Raw genomic sequence first — 16,027 nt, 5'->3', positions numbered from 1 at the left:
CCTGCTGAATTTTAATAGAGTTAGCAACTTCTCAGTCTCTTTCTTTCTCCTTTCTCTGTCCCTTTGGAAAAGAGTGAAGAGAGCAGCCAAATCAGGAGAGAGAAACCACCTACAGTAACCTTGAACACATCTTTGTCCTCAACAGTTCTGCTATATCTTATACAGGATACCATAGTGGGATTGTGGAACCTCCCCAGCTGGGAGTCACCTCCCTTTTCCAAAGTGTCTCTCTAGTGGGCTTTGGTTTTCACCCACTGGGGGAGAGGAGAAATAAGGGCATAGATTTGCTGGGAGTGGTAATTCAGTTTCTTAGAAGACAATTTTCTTCCTGCTATGTAGGCAAGGGGCAATACCCTTGAATGAAGTTCAGGGTCAAAATAATTTCAGCGGTAATAGCACATAACATTAACAGCTATGTGACTATTAAGTTAGTCTGATAAACTGTTTATGGATTATGGTCTGAAAGAACTCACTACAAACACAAATCTTCTTTCATCTTAATGCCTCTTTTTCTCCCTTGCCCAGGCCTGATCTTATCCACTATAGCTCACTGCGGCAGGACCAGCCCATTAAAAACCTGAACAATGCCTTTGATGTTGCTGAGAAAGAGTTTGGAATCAGCAAACTGCTTGATGCTGAGGATGTGGCAGTGCCCTACCCAGATGAGAGATCCATCATGACTTATGTGTCGCTCTACTACCACTACTTCTCCAGGCTTAAACAAGGCCAGACAATACAAAAGAGGCTTAACAAAGTAAGTGCGTTGCTATCTTTGGAAGTTCTAAGTTTAAAATGTAAAGTTAATTTTAATTTGGAAGTGTGGGGGCGTTTGTGCAAGCTCAGCTTCAGGGTCATTTGAACTGAATCAAAAGACACAGCCGTCTGAAAGACCTTGTACCTTGAAACTTGTACATGGAGCCTGTACAATCTCTGATCTCCAAGAGGATTGCAATTATCTCACTGAAAATCAATCCCTTTTTGACCTCATAGCTTCTGTATGAGAACTGATACAGTTTCAAGGCAGCTTCAGGCATAGAGATATCGATAATATTGGGAGAAATCTACACATCCAGGATGGGTCCTACATGAACATTTGGACTCAGAGATCTATCTACCTGTGCAGTGAGAGAGGGAATACATTTCTTAATGGGAGGCACAAAAATCCAGACTGAGGCTTCCCTGGTGGGGGCAAAGTTTTGCAAAGCAGGGTATGGTCAGCTAAAAATGTGGTCTGGGGCAAAGATTAGATAATCCTGTAACATTGCTCCCCACAGCACCCAACCTCTTAGTGTGGAAGGAGTGTCTGGAGGATGCTCTTTGTCAGAAGACCCAATGTTAGCTAGTCCTGCAAGGAGCAGGGAGTTGGACTCGATGGTCCTTATGGATCCCTTCCAACTTGAGATACTCTAGGACTCTATGTCTTAGAACAGCATGTTCTCCAAAGATATGCATTAGATGAGAGCAAGACTTGGAATTCAGTCAAAGTCTGGGCATCAGTGAGGAGAGTGGGCAGTAGGACTTCACAATTCTACATGTAGGTCACTGGATTTTGGCCAGGAGACATTATTTATCATTTGATAAAAATGAATCCACAATATGTATTAGAGGAACTATAAGGAGCAAGTAGGCCATAACTTCTGTATTTTATAAATAAACAGTTTGCTTACTCTGTCCTTTTCCAATTCTCATTGTGCTCCACTGCTTTTCCCATTTTTTCATAGTTATATTTATTCTTTCTTTTCTCTCTCTCCACTCACCTGCTTCTTCTTCTCCCTTAAACATTTGCAGGAGTAAAGATGTGCATCTTTACCAAGTCAGGGTGTGGAAAAAAATAATGTGAAATAAAAAAGACAAAGATGGGAAAAAATGTAAAATGGAAAGAAAGGATGGTTTCATTCTAAAACCTTTTATTTCATTAGGGATTTAATTCTAGATGTTTGCTCCAGTATTTACCTGAACAGGTAAATAGAAGCAGGTTAGGCCACAAATTAAACAGATAAATGTCTTGCACTTGGAAAGTTAGTATTGAATCAGAGTTAGCATCCTTACCAAAACCCTGTTTGGCCACAAAACTTTTTCTAGTAATTTTTATAAAGAGAAACAATTCTGAGAGAAGAGATTGAGAAGAGGCTGTTTGACCACAGTCTGTTGTGAGCATGTGAGAGAGCAAGAATCTTGTCAGATGGTCTCCTAAGATCCTAAGTGGTGAAGCGAAGAGGTTGTAATTGCATATTAGGATAGAATTGTTTGGTGATGAGGAATGAGACTGGGAAAAAAATATGAGGTTTTTTGATTGTGAAACAAACAATGTGAACCATGCTGTTCTCAAATGTTTTCTTAAATGAAACATTAAATAATATTGATTTATCTGTGTTTTATGGAAGGCTGTTCTAGGATTTCACCTAGCCTCAGATGTGACAGCTATCACTACATCAGTATAAAAATATGATGACTGCTGAAAATGCTGCTTTCTGTTCACTGACCTTGATTCATTCTGTTTCTTATGTGGCTTGTAACTTTATATTGCCATCACAGATTGTCTTCCTCCTGTGCGAGACAGATGACTTGAAGCTTCAGTATGAGCAGATGGTCTCTGACCTCCTGAAATGGATTAAACAGAAGGTGGTGGAACTGGATGACCGTCATTTCCCCAACTCTCTTCAGGAAATGTGGCTGCTCATGGCAAACTTTAAAACCTTTCGCACTGTGGAGAAACCCCCCAAGTATCAAGAGAAGGGCATGATTGAAGCTCATCTCTTCAACATCAGGACCAAGCAGAGAGCCAACAACCAACGGCCATACTTGCCCCCAGAGGGGAAGATGCTGCAGGATGTAGAAAAGCACTGGATCATCCTGGAAAAATCAGAGCACAACCGAGGAAAAGCACTCCAGAAGGAGATGCTGAGGTTGGAAAGGCTGGAACAGCTAGCCCAGAGGTTCCTGAAGAAGGCAGCCCTGCGTGAGTCCTACTTGGAAGACATGAGGAAAGTGATTGGGAAGCAGGACTTCTGGCCAGAGAGTGTGGACAGGATGGAGGCTGCCAGTAAGAAGCTGGAAGCCATTGTGGCAGATGTACTGCCCAGGAGGGAACGCTTCACAGCCTTGGATGAAATGGCCACTGTCATCAGCCAGGAGAACTATCATGGCAAAGACCAAATCCTGCAGAAGTGAGTGATGACTGAGAAACCATAGTGGTGGAGGTCAATATTAATTAAAATTCTGTGGTGTGGTAGAAGGAAATTAATTATAACTGTGACTCTTGTCTCTGGTACTCATCAGTAGAACTGTCAGGAATTCCTTCTACCTGTGAACAGTTTCAGCAGATAAGGCAAACACTTAATCTTCTTCAAAATTCTATTTTTTTTTTCTTGAATGATCAAAGTCTCAGACCAATTTAGGGTGAAAAATATTTTAAGGTATTTTTGCTATGTGTGAAAATTTACCTACAAATTTCTATCAAATATTCTATCTGGCATCAAAAAATGCTTAAAGAGATACTATTTTTTTTCCCAAAAGGAACACATTTCTATTTCAGTTTTCAGTTTGGGGAAATATGAATTGGTTAAGGCACAGTATTCTAAGATGTATTCTATTTGGGAGCAAATATTGAGAAATTATAAATTCTCTGTTTATTTCAGGTTACTATATAACCTGGTCTGTGAGTATCGAAGAATGCCATACAAATAACTTCTCTCACGGTATTTTAGTGTTTTTCTAAATTCAGACAAAATCAAGACCCTCTGTGAAAACTCAGCAAAACAGTTATAAAGGAGTAAACCAAACTATGAGATCAGATTGTGACTTATGATATGGTTTTGATTAGTGTTTTACTTTATGCAGCCATTTAAAGAACACTTATTTGTTTCCAAGCCTTTCCACTGTATTAAGCAAAAGCACTACAGCAAATAAAAGGATATTTTATGAACGTCCTTAAAAACAATGTCTAAATTTTAAAAGGTCAATGACAGTTGATGTGCTAGTGAAAACTGCTGTAATAACATTGTTTAGACCTGTTTTGTGTTCCTGACCTGTCCTCTTACACTGATGTCAAGAGTCGTATGTGTTCATTTAGCTCCTCTAAAGCTGCAAGCTCTGAGAATCTTCCAATGCTGCTCAAACTCTATGGACCAAACTGGTAATTTCTTTCTCTTCCTTTGTAGGCAAAAGAGCATTTCAAAGCAATGGCAGGATCTCCTGGACCAGCTGCGGAGACGAGAACAATCCCTGGGAACCATGCAGGAAATTCTGGGCCTCCTGAGGGACATAGATGCCATTACAGAGGAGCTGAAAGAGTTGCAGGTACTGAGCCCTCTCCAGAAGCACACAACTTGCAGTGCTGCCAATGTGTGTCCCCATGTTCCAGGGACTGGCTGATGCCAGTAGGAGATAAGTCAGTCAGCTATAGAAAGAATACACAACTTTGACCTAGATTCCTAATCGAGCATTTCAGTTCATTATCACAGGTAACTGCACAAGGAAGAACAGGCTTTCCTGTAGGGGGTTTCCCTAATCAGAAAGCCAGGTATCCAATTGCATGGAATGTACTACAGGTTCAAGTTAAATGGTAAAATCAAGATGGGAAATAATATTTTAACACACCTCCTGTTTCCATTCCACATGAGTGGAATTCAAGCTTCTGACAGCTTCTGAAAGTTTCTGCAGTAATTTTATAGATGGGAATTAGCTCACGCTTACAATTATATAAGCTTGTGAGAAAGTAAAGTTCCACTGTAAATACATAGTGGTTGCATTTAGCAAGAATTTCCAGCTGTTAACCACAGTTTCAAAGCAGAAAATCTTCTCTTCAGCATGAGAAATAACTGGGTCCATATGTATTTCGTAAGGGAAGGAATTATGTATACATCCTTTGCCTTGAAGACAGAAAAAATCTCATGACTACAGGTTGCTTTGTAGCCAAGCTGAAAGAGTCAGCATGCTATATGAAGTTGTGAATTTCAAATTAAAGATAAGGGCTACCTCTAAGTTATAAATATTTCTGTCATAGTAGGCAAAGAATAACGGTGATAGTGATTGTTGGAACAGCAGTAGTCTGAGAATATGGGAAAAAGATTGGCAAGGAAAGATAGTACCCTACAATTAATAGTTGTATCCATTAATACAATTAGAAAGAAGACAGACCGATAAGTACTTCTCATCAGTCACCAATTAAGTACTATAAAGTACTTATTTTCATTATTCACATAGACAAGGAGGCTCCTCAAATAAAAGAACATCGCAATTAGAACATACCATAGAATGGGATATTGGGATATTGTGGAATTCTTCAAATGCAGACTGTGAATCAATCTGCCTACAGATGGGTCTATAGCAAAGTGATATTCATTGCACCCACAAATTCTGAGACCTTGAGTGCTTAATCAGAGGAAATATCTTAGGTGCAAAAGCAGATTTTTTTTTGATGAGCCTGTTACTTTTACTGCAACAGATCGAAACTCTGGATTGTTGCCATTAGCTTCTGGAATTGACAAAAAAAAGTATAATTTCTTTAAATGGGCAGGTTTTTAGCTTTGTCTGCTGTTGCTTGTGCCTGTCTGCCGTTCTTGGACATTTAGAAGCTATGAGACACAACAGGAACCTTTTGACTTACTTATTTGCACTGAGATCCAGGATGGACTCTGTAAATGTCTTTATTTTCTTCTCGCTTTGTAGGTGCTAGTGAATTCCCAGGACTGTGGAAAGCAGCTCCTGGAAGTAGTAGATTTGCTGCAGAATCACAACTTGGTTGACTCGCAGATCTCTTCCTATGATGGCAGATTGACACACATCACCCAGAGGACAACAGAAATCAGCAAGGACAGCACAGTTAAATCAGAATTGCTTTATGCAAAAGTTCAGATGCTTCGTCAGCTGTACCAGAACCTCACAGCTCAGAGCAAGTCACGGTAGGGCTGTGCTTGTGGCTCTGTTCTTCCTATTTAGGATGTCCAATCCTAAATCTTTAATCAGAACGCACAGCTTCCCAACATTTGAAATTTTGTCATTTCTCCATTTATAAAGACATAACAAAAGCAACTCAAGTCTCTTGATTGCAGTTATGAAAGGATCATTCACTTTCATAGATGAAGAACAGGTTCATTTTCAGCATTTATTATAACTTGCTTTATGAGAAATCTGAATAGCAAATGGCTATCTCCTCATCTCCTGGAAAAAGAAGGAAACATAAATTTGTTTCTTTTGTCTTATTCCATTAATAAATTACTATATGACAAAGAGGAACTAAAGGCACTCAAATTCTGGATTTTAAAATTTTTCTTGGATCAATCTACAATTTTCTTCATGGAATCATAATTCTGACTGTCACATACTGCTTGTTTCCCTGGTTCAGTAAATCTCAGCTGGAAGAGGCTTTGAAGCTTTTTGAATTCTTCCGTGACTGCAAAGAGGAAGAATCATGGATCTCTGAGAAGTGGAAGCTGGCAAGAATGACAACACTGGGGAAAGATGTCAGCCAGATCACAACCTCTATTCAGAAGAACAAGGTATCTTACTTTGCTGCTGGGGCCTTGTCTTTGAATTAAAGTAAGATTTTAGTACCTCCATGTCTTTCAGTTCAGTCAGTGCAGCAATTATAAGAATGCTATCAAAATAATCCTTATCTCAAGTCTCATGATCAGAGTTTAGAAGTCTTAAAAAATGTATGAGGTCAGAGAGGAAGGAAGAGATAGAGAATGAATATGCTTCATACTGGACAAGAAGTTGAATTTCTTGTGAAGACACTGGGCTCTATATTAGCTAAATCTTGATAGGCAAAAAACCCCTTTTTCTAGTTTGTTTTTCTCACCTTCTTTTCCTGTCCAAGAGAGATGAGGGTGAAGAGAGGGGTGGTGAAAAGATAAGACATGGGGCTTTTGGAAATGTATGCATGGCTGTAGCAGAGAGTGGGAGCCACTGTTTTCTCTTGGCTGGTGGGGAATGAGCCGTGCTGAAATGTTTCCTGTCCTTGTGCTAGGCTCTTGAAGTGGAGTGCAATTCACACAGAGCCATATGTGCAGATGTGATGAGGAGGGGCTGGGAGCTCAGCCAAAAGAACCCCATGCGCCAAGAGGACATTCTGAGGCAGACAGACAACCTCCAGAAGCTGTGGCAGCAGCTCCAAGATGAGGTGGCTGATCGCAAAAGCCGCCTGCAGGCAGCAGCCCTCATCAAACAGGTAAGAGGGTTCTGCAGGGCTGTGGGATATGGGGGACATGGGTGTGGCTCAGTTCTGCCCCATGCCCCACATGGAAGACAACAGTGGCAAGAAAGACTTCATCCGCTGATCTTCAAAAAGCTCTGGTAGTGAAGTCCCAGTCCTCCTGCAAGCCAGACATGCGGGAGATTTGAGCAGCTGGGAGAACTCTAAAGGTAAAAATGCTAATGGAAATAACTCACACAATAGTGCTAATGCAGAGTCTTTTTAGAGGGTGGATCAGATAGCTCTGTGATATATTTCAAAACTGAAAAAAAAAAAATTCAAAACCACCAACAAAATAAATGTTTTGTAAGACTTAGATTGACTATGAACTTCACAAATCCTGCAAAGCATTTGACACTTCTATTCTGACCTACAATTTACTCCCACAAACATTCACACATCTGCAAATAAAGAATTTATATAAAAGCAATATTCTTAAATCATATCACTTTATTTCAGGTATTCTTATTCTCCCCTTCTTAAGATTTTGCTTAGTCTATTTTTTCCATGAAATATTTGAACAAAACTGAACAGCTTGTTTCTTAAGAAAGTCTAAATTCTCTCTTCCTCTCTATTAAGTTTGACACCATTATGATGTTTTAGCTTTTTCTTTGTTCGTCATTACTATGGGTATTCTTTATTTTCCTGTTGTACTTTTATTCGATGTCTCAAAACCTTGTTTTACCCTTCTGCAGCCATAGCTAGGCAGACTGCAAGTTCTGGAAAAAAAGTAAACTTCTGTTGTAAGCCAAATTCATTGCTTGTTCCTTAAACATTTAGGAAATATCTTTTGGTATTATATAGTGATGCCTACCAACATCATACATTGTGGGTTCCTTTGGTTGCTGCTGTTATGCACCATGAAGTTTTAGTTAGTTGGGAGTTTTTTAACAGATATATAGGCAATCTTTGAATCTCTTTACTCACCATAATTCTGTGAATTATCTGTGTTGTGAGCATGAAATACATCACAGGCTTAGAGTTACCTCATCCATAGCTTTCACAACACCTGGAAGTAACCTTATGGCTAGAGACCTAATGGAATTTCTCCTTACTCATAATTTGACAAAGAAGAAGGAGCTGGATATGATACTTCCAGGGTGAATCCAAGTGTTTTCCTCCCCGTGTTCCTTCAGTATTTTGCTGACATCGATGAAGCAAATTCGTGGTTGCGAGAGAGGCAGCCACTTCTGGCCAGCAAGGACTATGGCAAAGATGAATCAAGTGCTGAAGCTCTGTTGCACCGTCACCTCCGCCTGGAGAAGGAGATTGCAGCCTACTCCTCTGAGATGAGGCGCCTCAAAGAGCAGGCTGACATTGCAGCACAGCAGGCTCCAGCTGCAGTAAGTAGAGGAGCAATTGTGTTGAAGATATTTTTTTATTCTTTTTGCCAAAATAGAATATTCCAAATTAAGTTTTTTATTAAACTGGGGGGCAATGTTTTAGGTGAAAAAGAAGTTCCTTGTCTGCTTGTAGCACTCCTAGCCAGTACTCTTTGAAGTGCTAGAAATATTCTCATCCATGTCAGTTCTCTCGATTGGTCCTCAATAATACATTCTCACTTTTTATTCTCACAAAAATATTAATTTCAATAACCTTTAAAAAGCAAACATTTAATCAAAACTTCCTCACAAATTCTACCCTAGTGAAGTAGTGTAGAACTATCCCACAACTCCAGGAGCAACTCATACTGTCCCTTGTCTTTAAGGCAAATGAGATGAAGTCAACCTCTGCAGATGTCCCTCCTTTTTACTGACTAGAAAGGGAATTTTTGACCTGAGGTCAGCTCATTTAATAAGAGAATTCAGGGGAGAAGAATGAATAAGTGAAACATTTCATAGCTTTAGACGTCTGTATTCACTCAATGTTTAGCCCAAAAAATTTGAGTGCAATGGGCATTGTTTGTGGTCTTTCCTTCACCTCATTAATCCAACATTAATCTTTATTAGAAAAATGTGTTATTACTTTGCTGTGGAATGTGAAAAAGCATGTGTCAAGATGGTGTTGATGCACAAATAGAAGTATTTATTCACTAGGGCACTCACAGATTTTGAAACTGGAAGTGTTCAGATACTAAAACATCACCCCAAAGAGAACCATGAGCATAGTCAATTGCCTTGCTGTGCTGGCACTTCTGAAAATAAAAATGCTCCTCCAACCAAACAACTTTAATTTGGGAAGAAAATGAGAATTTTTACTGAATTAATACAGTTCAAAATGACCTGAATTAAACTTCTTTAAACAAAACCATAATGTTCTTCAGTTTTTAAAATTCATTTTTTCAGAATAAAACAGTGGAAACAGTTCCCAAAAAATACTGGATGTTTTTGGTTTAAATGGTCAGAATACTGTGATTTGAACTACCAAGTCCAAATTTGCCTTCCAAGTGAAATTTTTATCCAAATCAGAAATTGTCATCCATTGATTTTGTTAATTTTTTCATAACAGATGACAAAGAGGGAAGCCCCAAGTGACTTAAACCAAAAGACAACTAAGCTACCATTCAGTCGAATCTGGGCAACATCTGAAACTGCATCCACTGGAACCTCAAGTCCAGATGATCATTTTCTTCCAGAGAATATCTGGAAGACCCAAGAAGAAATAGATTCACTTTATGAACATCTACAGAGCATGGCTGAGGTATAATATCCCCTTCTGCTGTTCAACTCATAAAAAAATCCAAACCAGTGAAAATTGAATTTAAGTGCTTTGCTGTCTTCTGCTTTTGAGTTTAATAATGTGTCTCAATCCCATTAATCCTGTTAATTCCTGTAGGACTTCAAGACTTGAGATTATCATTAAAGTTTTGCATCAAAACAGATTTTATGTTGGCAAATTTTCCATTTACATTCCAATATTTTTAGTCCATGAAGAGCAGGATCTTTTGTGTAATCCTTTTTTTCCCCTTAATGTTTGCTTGTTGTAGCTCCTAAATCACCAGCCTGTCTTGCCTGACACCAGAAAGAATAAATTGCAACCTACATTTTGTTAATATGCTGCTCTTCACTGACATCTGCTCTAATCATGCCCTAATGACTGACACAAACATGTTGTATGTGACTTTTACATGTTCTAGAGACTACTGCCTTATGCCTTCAGCGAGCAGCAGCAAGTAGCACAGCAACCTTCCTTACTGTCCAGAGGCTGAGCACTCTCCAAATGACTCTCTTACGCTTTTAAACCACTGTTGTTCTGGGAAGAAGTATTGTGATCTTAAAATTTTATGTTCTGTTCCCTTTAGCAATTTCTGGGAAAACTACTAAGATACCACCTGTGTACTGCAGCTTAAATGGAAGGATCCTTTTTCTGTTGCTTCAAATGGTAAGGAGTTATTACAACAATAGTTAAGTCTTTCTCTTATACAGAACAGAAAAAAGGCTCTGGAGGAGATGATTGGTTATTATCGCTTCTGTAGCTCTTGCGAAGAATTTCAGTCATGGATGAGAGATAAAGAGAACATTTTCCGCACTCTTCAACCTCAAGCAGACAATGTGGAGGTCATGCAGCAGAAATACCAGGTACCCCTTTTTCCCCTTCACTTGATGGCACCTTTTAAATAAATTTTACCTTAAGAGGAATGATAAAGTTGATAAATCATGTTTTGAGAGCCTTTTCATTAATTTCAACTTAGAGAATTATGCAGAGACCAGATATTTCTTTTGTACAGACTATGCCAAATCACTGAAGCTGGTGTGACTCTGTCCCTTTATCTTCCTGTGAACATTGTATCCTATACAAATATCCTTGTACACAAGGATTCTTTCTATGTTTATCTTACATCACTTTAAAAAAGTACCAAATTATGAAAGAATCCATCAGTGCACTTGCATCCCAGTGGAGAGGGACATATGTGCACAGATGTAGTGTGCACACCAGGGAGGTCAGGGGGCTGCAGGTGTGCATGGTGTCAGCAGGGAGGCAAGGGGGGAAGCCAGCTGTGCAGGTGAGATATGAGTGGATATAAAAGATTATTGAGAATCAAGTCCACAGAAATTGGAAAACCTCATGTTCTTCATTCTTGTATTTTTCCATTCTAGAGATTTTTAACGGAACTGGCTGCAGGCAAAGGCCAGCTGGAAGACATTGAAAACTTAGCTGCTAAATATGGAAAGATCAGTCCCAGCAAATATTTTGAGATCCAGACTTGGATGGAAAAGATCAACATCAGGTAAAAGGGCTACTGATAAGCACAGGATTGTCTAATGGGGGTTACTGGAGAGCCGACCATTCATTTCCCTTCTTGATGACTGTGCCACCAGTGGGAAAGGGGCAGCCCTCAGCTGGCTGTAGGCTGGCCCTGAGCCCAGTACCATGTCTCCAGGACTGAGGGGGCTCCTAGGACCCTAACACCAAATCATTCAAACTGTATAAATTTGTGTGTGCATGTTAAAGCATAATGGGAATTCATCCATAGGTGACAGTGCTGTATTCAGAGTAGTTCTGTAGCACTGCAGCTGATCAGGGTGAGGACACACTTCAAAAATCTTGAATGGAGCATCAAACCATGTTTGACTTCACCAAGAATATTTAGTACCTGTTGTGAATATATTCCTGCTACCCTGTCACTCAGTGGGCTTAGTCAGGTCCTGATTTTAACCATGGTTGCTTAATTGCATCATGTTCAGAGTGTTCTGGTCACCTGAGCAGGTGCTCTTGTTTGAGATGACACTGATATGAAATTTGATGTTGTGAGGGAGTGCTAGTGTTCACCCCCACATAGCCCATTTAGGTCCTGATGAAATCTATACGAGAGTGTTTCTGAACAGAAAACAGTTAGAGTTCATGTATAACAATGGTTATGAATTGTTATCTCACTTCAAGATGGCAGTCAATGGAAACACTGAAGGAGGAGAAAGGCTCTGAGCTGATTGGAGTGGCTGATGTGAGGACATTTCTTCAGGACTGTCAGAGCATAGGAGTGCTACTGCAAAACAAGATGGTCCAACTCAGGGATCTGGAACCAGGCAACTTTCCTGCTGGACTGGAGTCAGACAAGCGCAAACTGTACACAATTGAGAGAGAGGTTCTGGTGACAGAGAGGAAAATTGAATACTTGAGGAGTGTTGCAAAATCGTAAGGAACCTTCTTTTTATTTTCACTTTCTTTGCTAGTTCTCTAAGATCTTGTTGTAAATTTTGGCTATAAAGAGACGCTTTTAAAGTTTCTCTTTCTAGAATTCCAAAGAACTTACTTGCTTGCTGGACTGAGCTGATTTGTCTTGAGTGTGGCTAGGTGACTGGGCAGGTGTTTTTTTCCAGACTTCACAATTGTTGAAGGATGAATGCCACAGGATTTCTTGTGGCTCTAAAAAATCAGCTCTACTAATATTAGTTACCTACTTCAAAATGTGGAGGTATCACCTAGGTCCTGAAAGAGGGTAAGCAGGGAAAACAGGGGTGATGCTAGGAAAAATAGCAGATAATTGTGCACAGGAGCTCAAATTTGAAATATGAAAGTTTTTTACTTCTCTAAGTTTTCTGTACATGCACAATGAGAATATGTTGCCTTAGCTGACTTCGTTTTTAATGGAACTCTAAATATCCATATCCATTCCTTTTAAAGAGTACTGGTTCAAGCTCTAAGAAAGTGTTCATACAGTTGAATGTATTTTATTGAAGGATCAAGGACACCAACCCTGCAGAGAGCAGGGCCATCACTGAGCAGGTAGAAAACATGGAGAGGCTCCTGGCAAAGCTCAAGCTGGAGATCCAAAAGAAGCGGGACATTCTGCAGTGGGCACAAAACCAACAGTCCTTCCTGCAGGACAGCCGTAGGCTTCTGCTGTGGGCAGAGGGCATTCGGGAGAAACTGAACAGTGAAGAAATGGGTCTGGATGTGGGATCTGCAGAGCAATTGCTGAAGGAGCATCAAGACCTGCTGATAGAAATTGGCTCTCAGCATGAAAGGTAGAGAGATTCTGGCAGAGTGGGGTGATATGACAACAGTACTGTGAAAATTAAACATGTAAATCATGTATATAAATTATGCATGGAGGTGATACTGAAATTTTATTCACGTGCACTTGAACACTAGTAACAAATGGTGACTACAAAACATAAAATCTGTTCAGCTTTTGCATACTTATCCTGAAAGCTGGTGGAGGGGGAAGGAAGAGCTGTATGTTTGCAGTAGTAGAATTCTATGAGCTCTCCTGACACTCTCAGAGAATGCCATCTGTAATTTATTCCAGTTCCCCCACTCTTTCTCAGGCCTTATGCTTCCATTTGCCACCATTTTCAGATCTTCTTCTGCACTGCTATGAATTTATAGGTACTGTTGGCCCTCCTTTCCCTTTTAACATGAAAGCCTGCTTATGTGGGCTTTCAGCCCAGATGGGGAAATCTTACCTACTGCCTCCAGCATGTATCCCTGAACAATAAAACAGCTGTACTTTGTAGTGCATAACCTGCCAGAAAAAGGCAACAGGGAGGGAGGGAAATTTGGTGTATGGGCACTGCCAAGAGAGCAAAGAGCTGTGATGAAAGAGAATTCATATTCCCTCAGGCAATGAGGTCTCATTTTTCTTTCTGACTTTGGGAAGATTTCTGCAGCTGGAAGAGCTTGGGCGCAAAGTAGTCCACCAGCAACCCAGTAACAACAGGAGCAGAGATGTCCACCAGACCATGGAGAGACTTGCCAAGGAGAACAAAGAGCTGGAGGAAATGTGGGAAAAACGATGGAAAAAGCTGCAGGATGGCCTGGAATTGCAGAAGTTCAATAGGGAGGGAGACCGTATCAATGCTGCCCTGTCTGGCCATGAGGCCTTTCTCCGGGGGGATGACCTTGGGGTACGTACAGCAGCGGGTCTTGTTTTCTCCTGCTTCTCCCTATCCAGGGAGTAGCAACAATCTTCTCTATTAGCTTGGCTTCTTCATTCTTCTGGTCACAGCATTTCCATGCTCGGAAACTAGATTTTCAGGATCTTATTAACATTCTCATGTTCTTACTCATCTTAATGAGAACAAAGCTCATTGTCCCTCAAAAAAAAAAAAGAATTAAAACAGCTAGGGTTGTGATTTGTTGCTCTTTGTACATGTCATATGGTTTATATAAAATTGACTCATCCATTAAAAAATAAGGTTTCAGCTTAGACATAGTAATTTTCTTTTTCAACTAAAAATATAACCTTATTTTTAAATAAAAGCTTTTTCTTTCCTTAATTTAAGAATATTAAAGCATATGAAGAAAAAAATGCAGACAATACTCACAAAATGAATTCAGAAAGAGATTGTGGTCTCTCACCACCTCTTATGTATTCAGCTGAATCCAAAACATTGATACTTTGGGATCAACTGAATGAAATAAAGTTTTGCAAGTCATTCTTTTGTATTGCATATCCCTAGGTGGGCCAGAGTGCTGGCATAAATTTAGAATGCAGATTTTCTTAAAAGGTGAAAATACAACCATAATGAAAACATGGAACAGAGAAACCAGATATGATACAAACCTGCTGCTTGTTTTTAGCTCTGAACATCCTTGGGCTCATGCAAAATGTACACTGTACCTCCTCCCTGAAAGAGGAGGAGGAAAGTAAGGTCCAATGTCTTCCCCCTGCTACAGAAACACTATGAGCAAGAAAAGTCTTGATCAAAGTTTCTTTTTCAAATGCAGGACCATGTAGATGCTGTTCGAAGCCTACTGAAGCAACATCAGGAATTTGAACAACTGCTGATGGCACTGAAGAGACGAGTGGAAGCACTCAATGAAAACGGGGTGAACTTACTAGAGAGCAGGCACTTTGCATCTCATGTGTGAGTTCAAACCTGTTCCTTTTTTTATTTAGCTTTAATAAATGATCCAGTGTGATCAGGCAAAATAAAAAATTTTCTCTGAGGAGAAATTAATTGACCTCCAGTCCACAATTTGATGGATAAGGGAGTCAAAAGGAATTCTTCCAAAAAAAATGATTTCCTGTGCTCTAAGGACAAATGAGCTTTAAGTTAAAAGTGGCATTTGGCAGAACACTAGAAAAATTTATTTTGTATCATAAATTACATATATTGATAATAAAACTTCCTTAAAGTGAACTCATTAAGTGCCTACAGAAAGAGGATTCCTTAATTTATCTAGAAATATGGTTTGCTTTTAAAATGTTACCGAAGACTTCACAAGCAAAACTCTTCAGGAGCAGCTCCTTCATTTTTGTCCAAGCTAAACTGTTACCTGTAATTCCTTTCTCTGTGCTAGAGCCACTAGGACCTAGTAAGGGGACAGACACCTTTGCAAACAAGAATTGGAAATAGAGGGTAAGAATGGACCTCTCAGATTAGAAGACCATGTTCTTGTGGTCATAAGTGATAATGTCTTGAACACTCCCTCCACAAATTTATAAAACTGCCCTTAAGATCTGATTTCTTGCCAGCACTACTACCATTAGAAAGCCATTTCAAAGCCTGACTGCGCTTACACCTAAGAGAAAGTTATTAGTTAATTATAACTAATATACAAATATTATAGAATATTTGGGGCAGAGGGAGTTTCCAGTGCAACTCACTAATGTGACACAGCCATACAAAAGGAAAATCCAGAGTAGCTGGCAAGAAACACCTGCCCTCCAGGTGAGCCAAATATGGTGATGGGACAGGGCCATGTATCCCTTCTTCCTGTCAGCAAAGCTTTAGGAACTAGATTACATTTATATCACAGTCATGACTGCAGCATAAGCAAGGGGAACCAATATTAGTGCAGCATTGGACTTCCTGTTTTTCTTGGTAGTATTGAAGAGAGAATGGCCACTCTCAGGAGAAGATGGGAGCAGCTGATACAAAGCAATGCCAAGAGAAAACAGAGGTTGCTGGATTCCCTACAACTACAGGTAACTGATACTGCAGA

General features: G+C 39.8%; 1 protein-coding gene across 1 annotated transcript in view; it reads left to right on the top strand.

The window, feature by feature from the left end:
• The window catches only part of SPTBN5 (spectrin beta, non-erythrocytic 5), an 86,864-nt gene that overhangs the window by 4,473 nt on the left and 66,364 nt on the right, over positions 1-16,027 (top strand). Inside the window, exons 5-19 of the mRNA XM_062495790.1 lie at positions 526-754; positions 2,536-3,167; positions 4,161-4,299; positions 5,671-5,903; positions 6,347-6,500; positions 6,971-7,171; positions 8,332-8,538; positions 9,644-9,835; positions 10,561-10,713; positions 11,233-11,363; positions 12,017-12,268; positions 12,814-13,101; positions 13,737-13,983; positions 14,807-14,946; positions 15,911-16,010. Coding sequence (XP_062351774.1) covers positions 526-754; positions 2,536-3,167; positions 4,161-4,299; positions 5,671-5,903; positions 6,347-6,500; positions 6,971-7,171; positions 8,332-8,538; positions 9,644-9,835; positions 10,561-10,713; positions 11,233-11,363; positions 12,017-12,268; positions 12,814-13,101; positions 13,737-13,983; positions 14,807-14,946; positions 15,911-16,010 — 3,298 coding nt within the window. The remainder of the gene's footprint in view (positions 1-525; positions 755-2,535; positions 3,168-4,160; positions 4,300-5,670; positions 5,904-6,346; positions 6,501-6,970; positions 7,172-8,331; positions 8,539-9,643; positions 9,836-10,560; positions 10,714-11,232; positions 11,364-12,016; positions 12,269-12,813; positions 13,102-13,736; positions 13,984-14,806; positions 14,947-15,910; positions 16,011-16,027) is intronic.

This window comes from Cinclus cinclus, chromosome 6, assembly GCF_963662255.1.
Source record: "Cinclus cinclus chromosome 6, bCinCin1.1, whole genome shotgun sequence".
NCBI classification, from domain to species: Eukaryota; Metazoa; Chordata; class Aves; order Passeriformes; family Cinclidae; genus Cinclus; species Cinclus cinclus.
The sequence above is the reverse complement of the archived record's forward strand: the minus strand, read 5'-3'. Positions and strand labels throughout refer to the sequence as shown.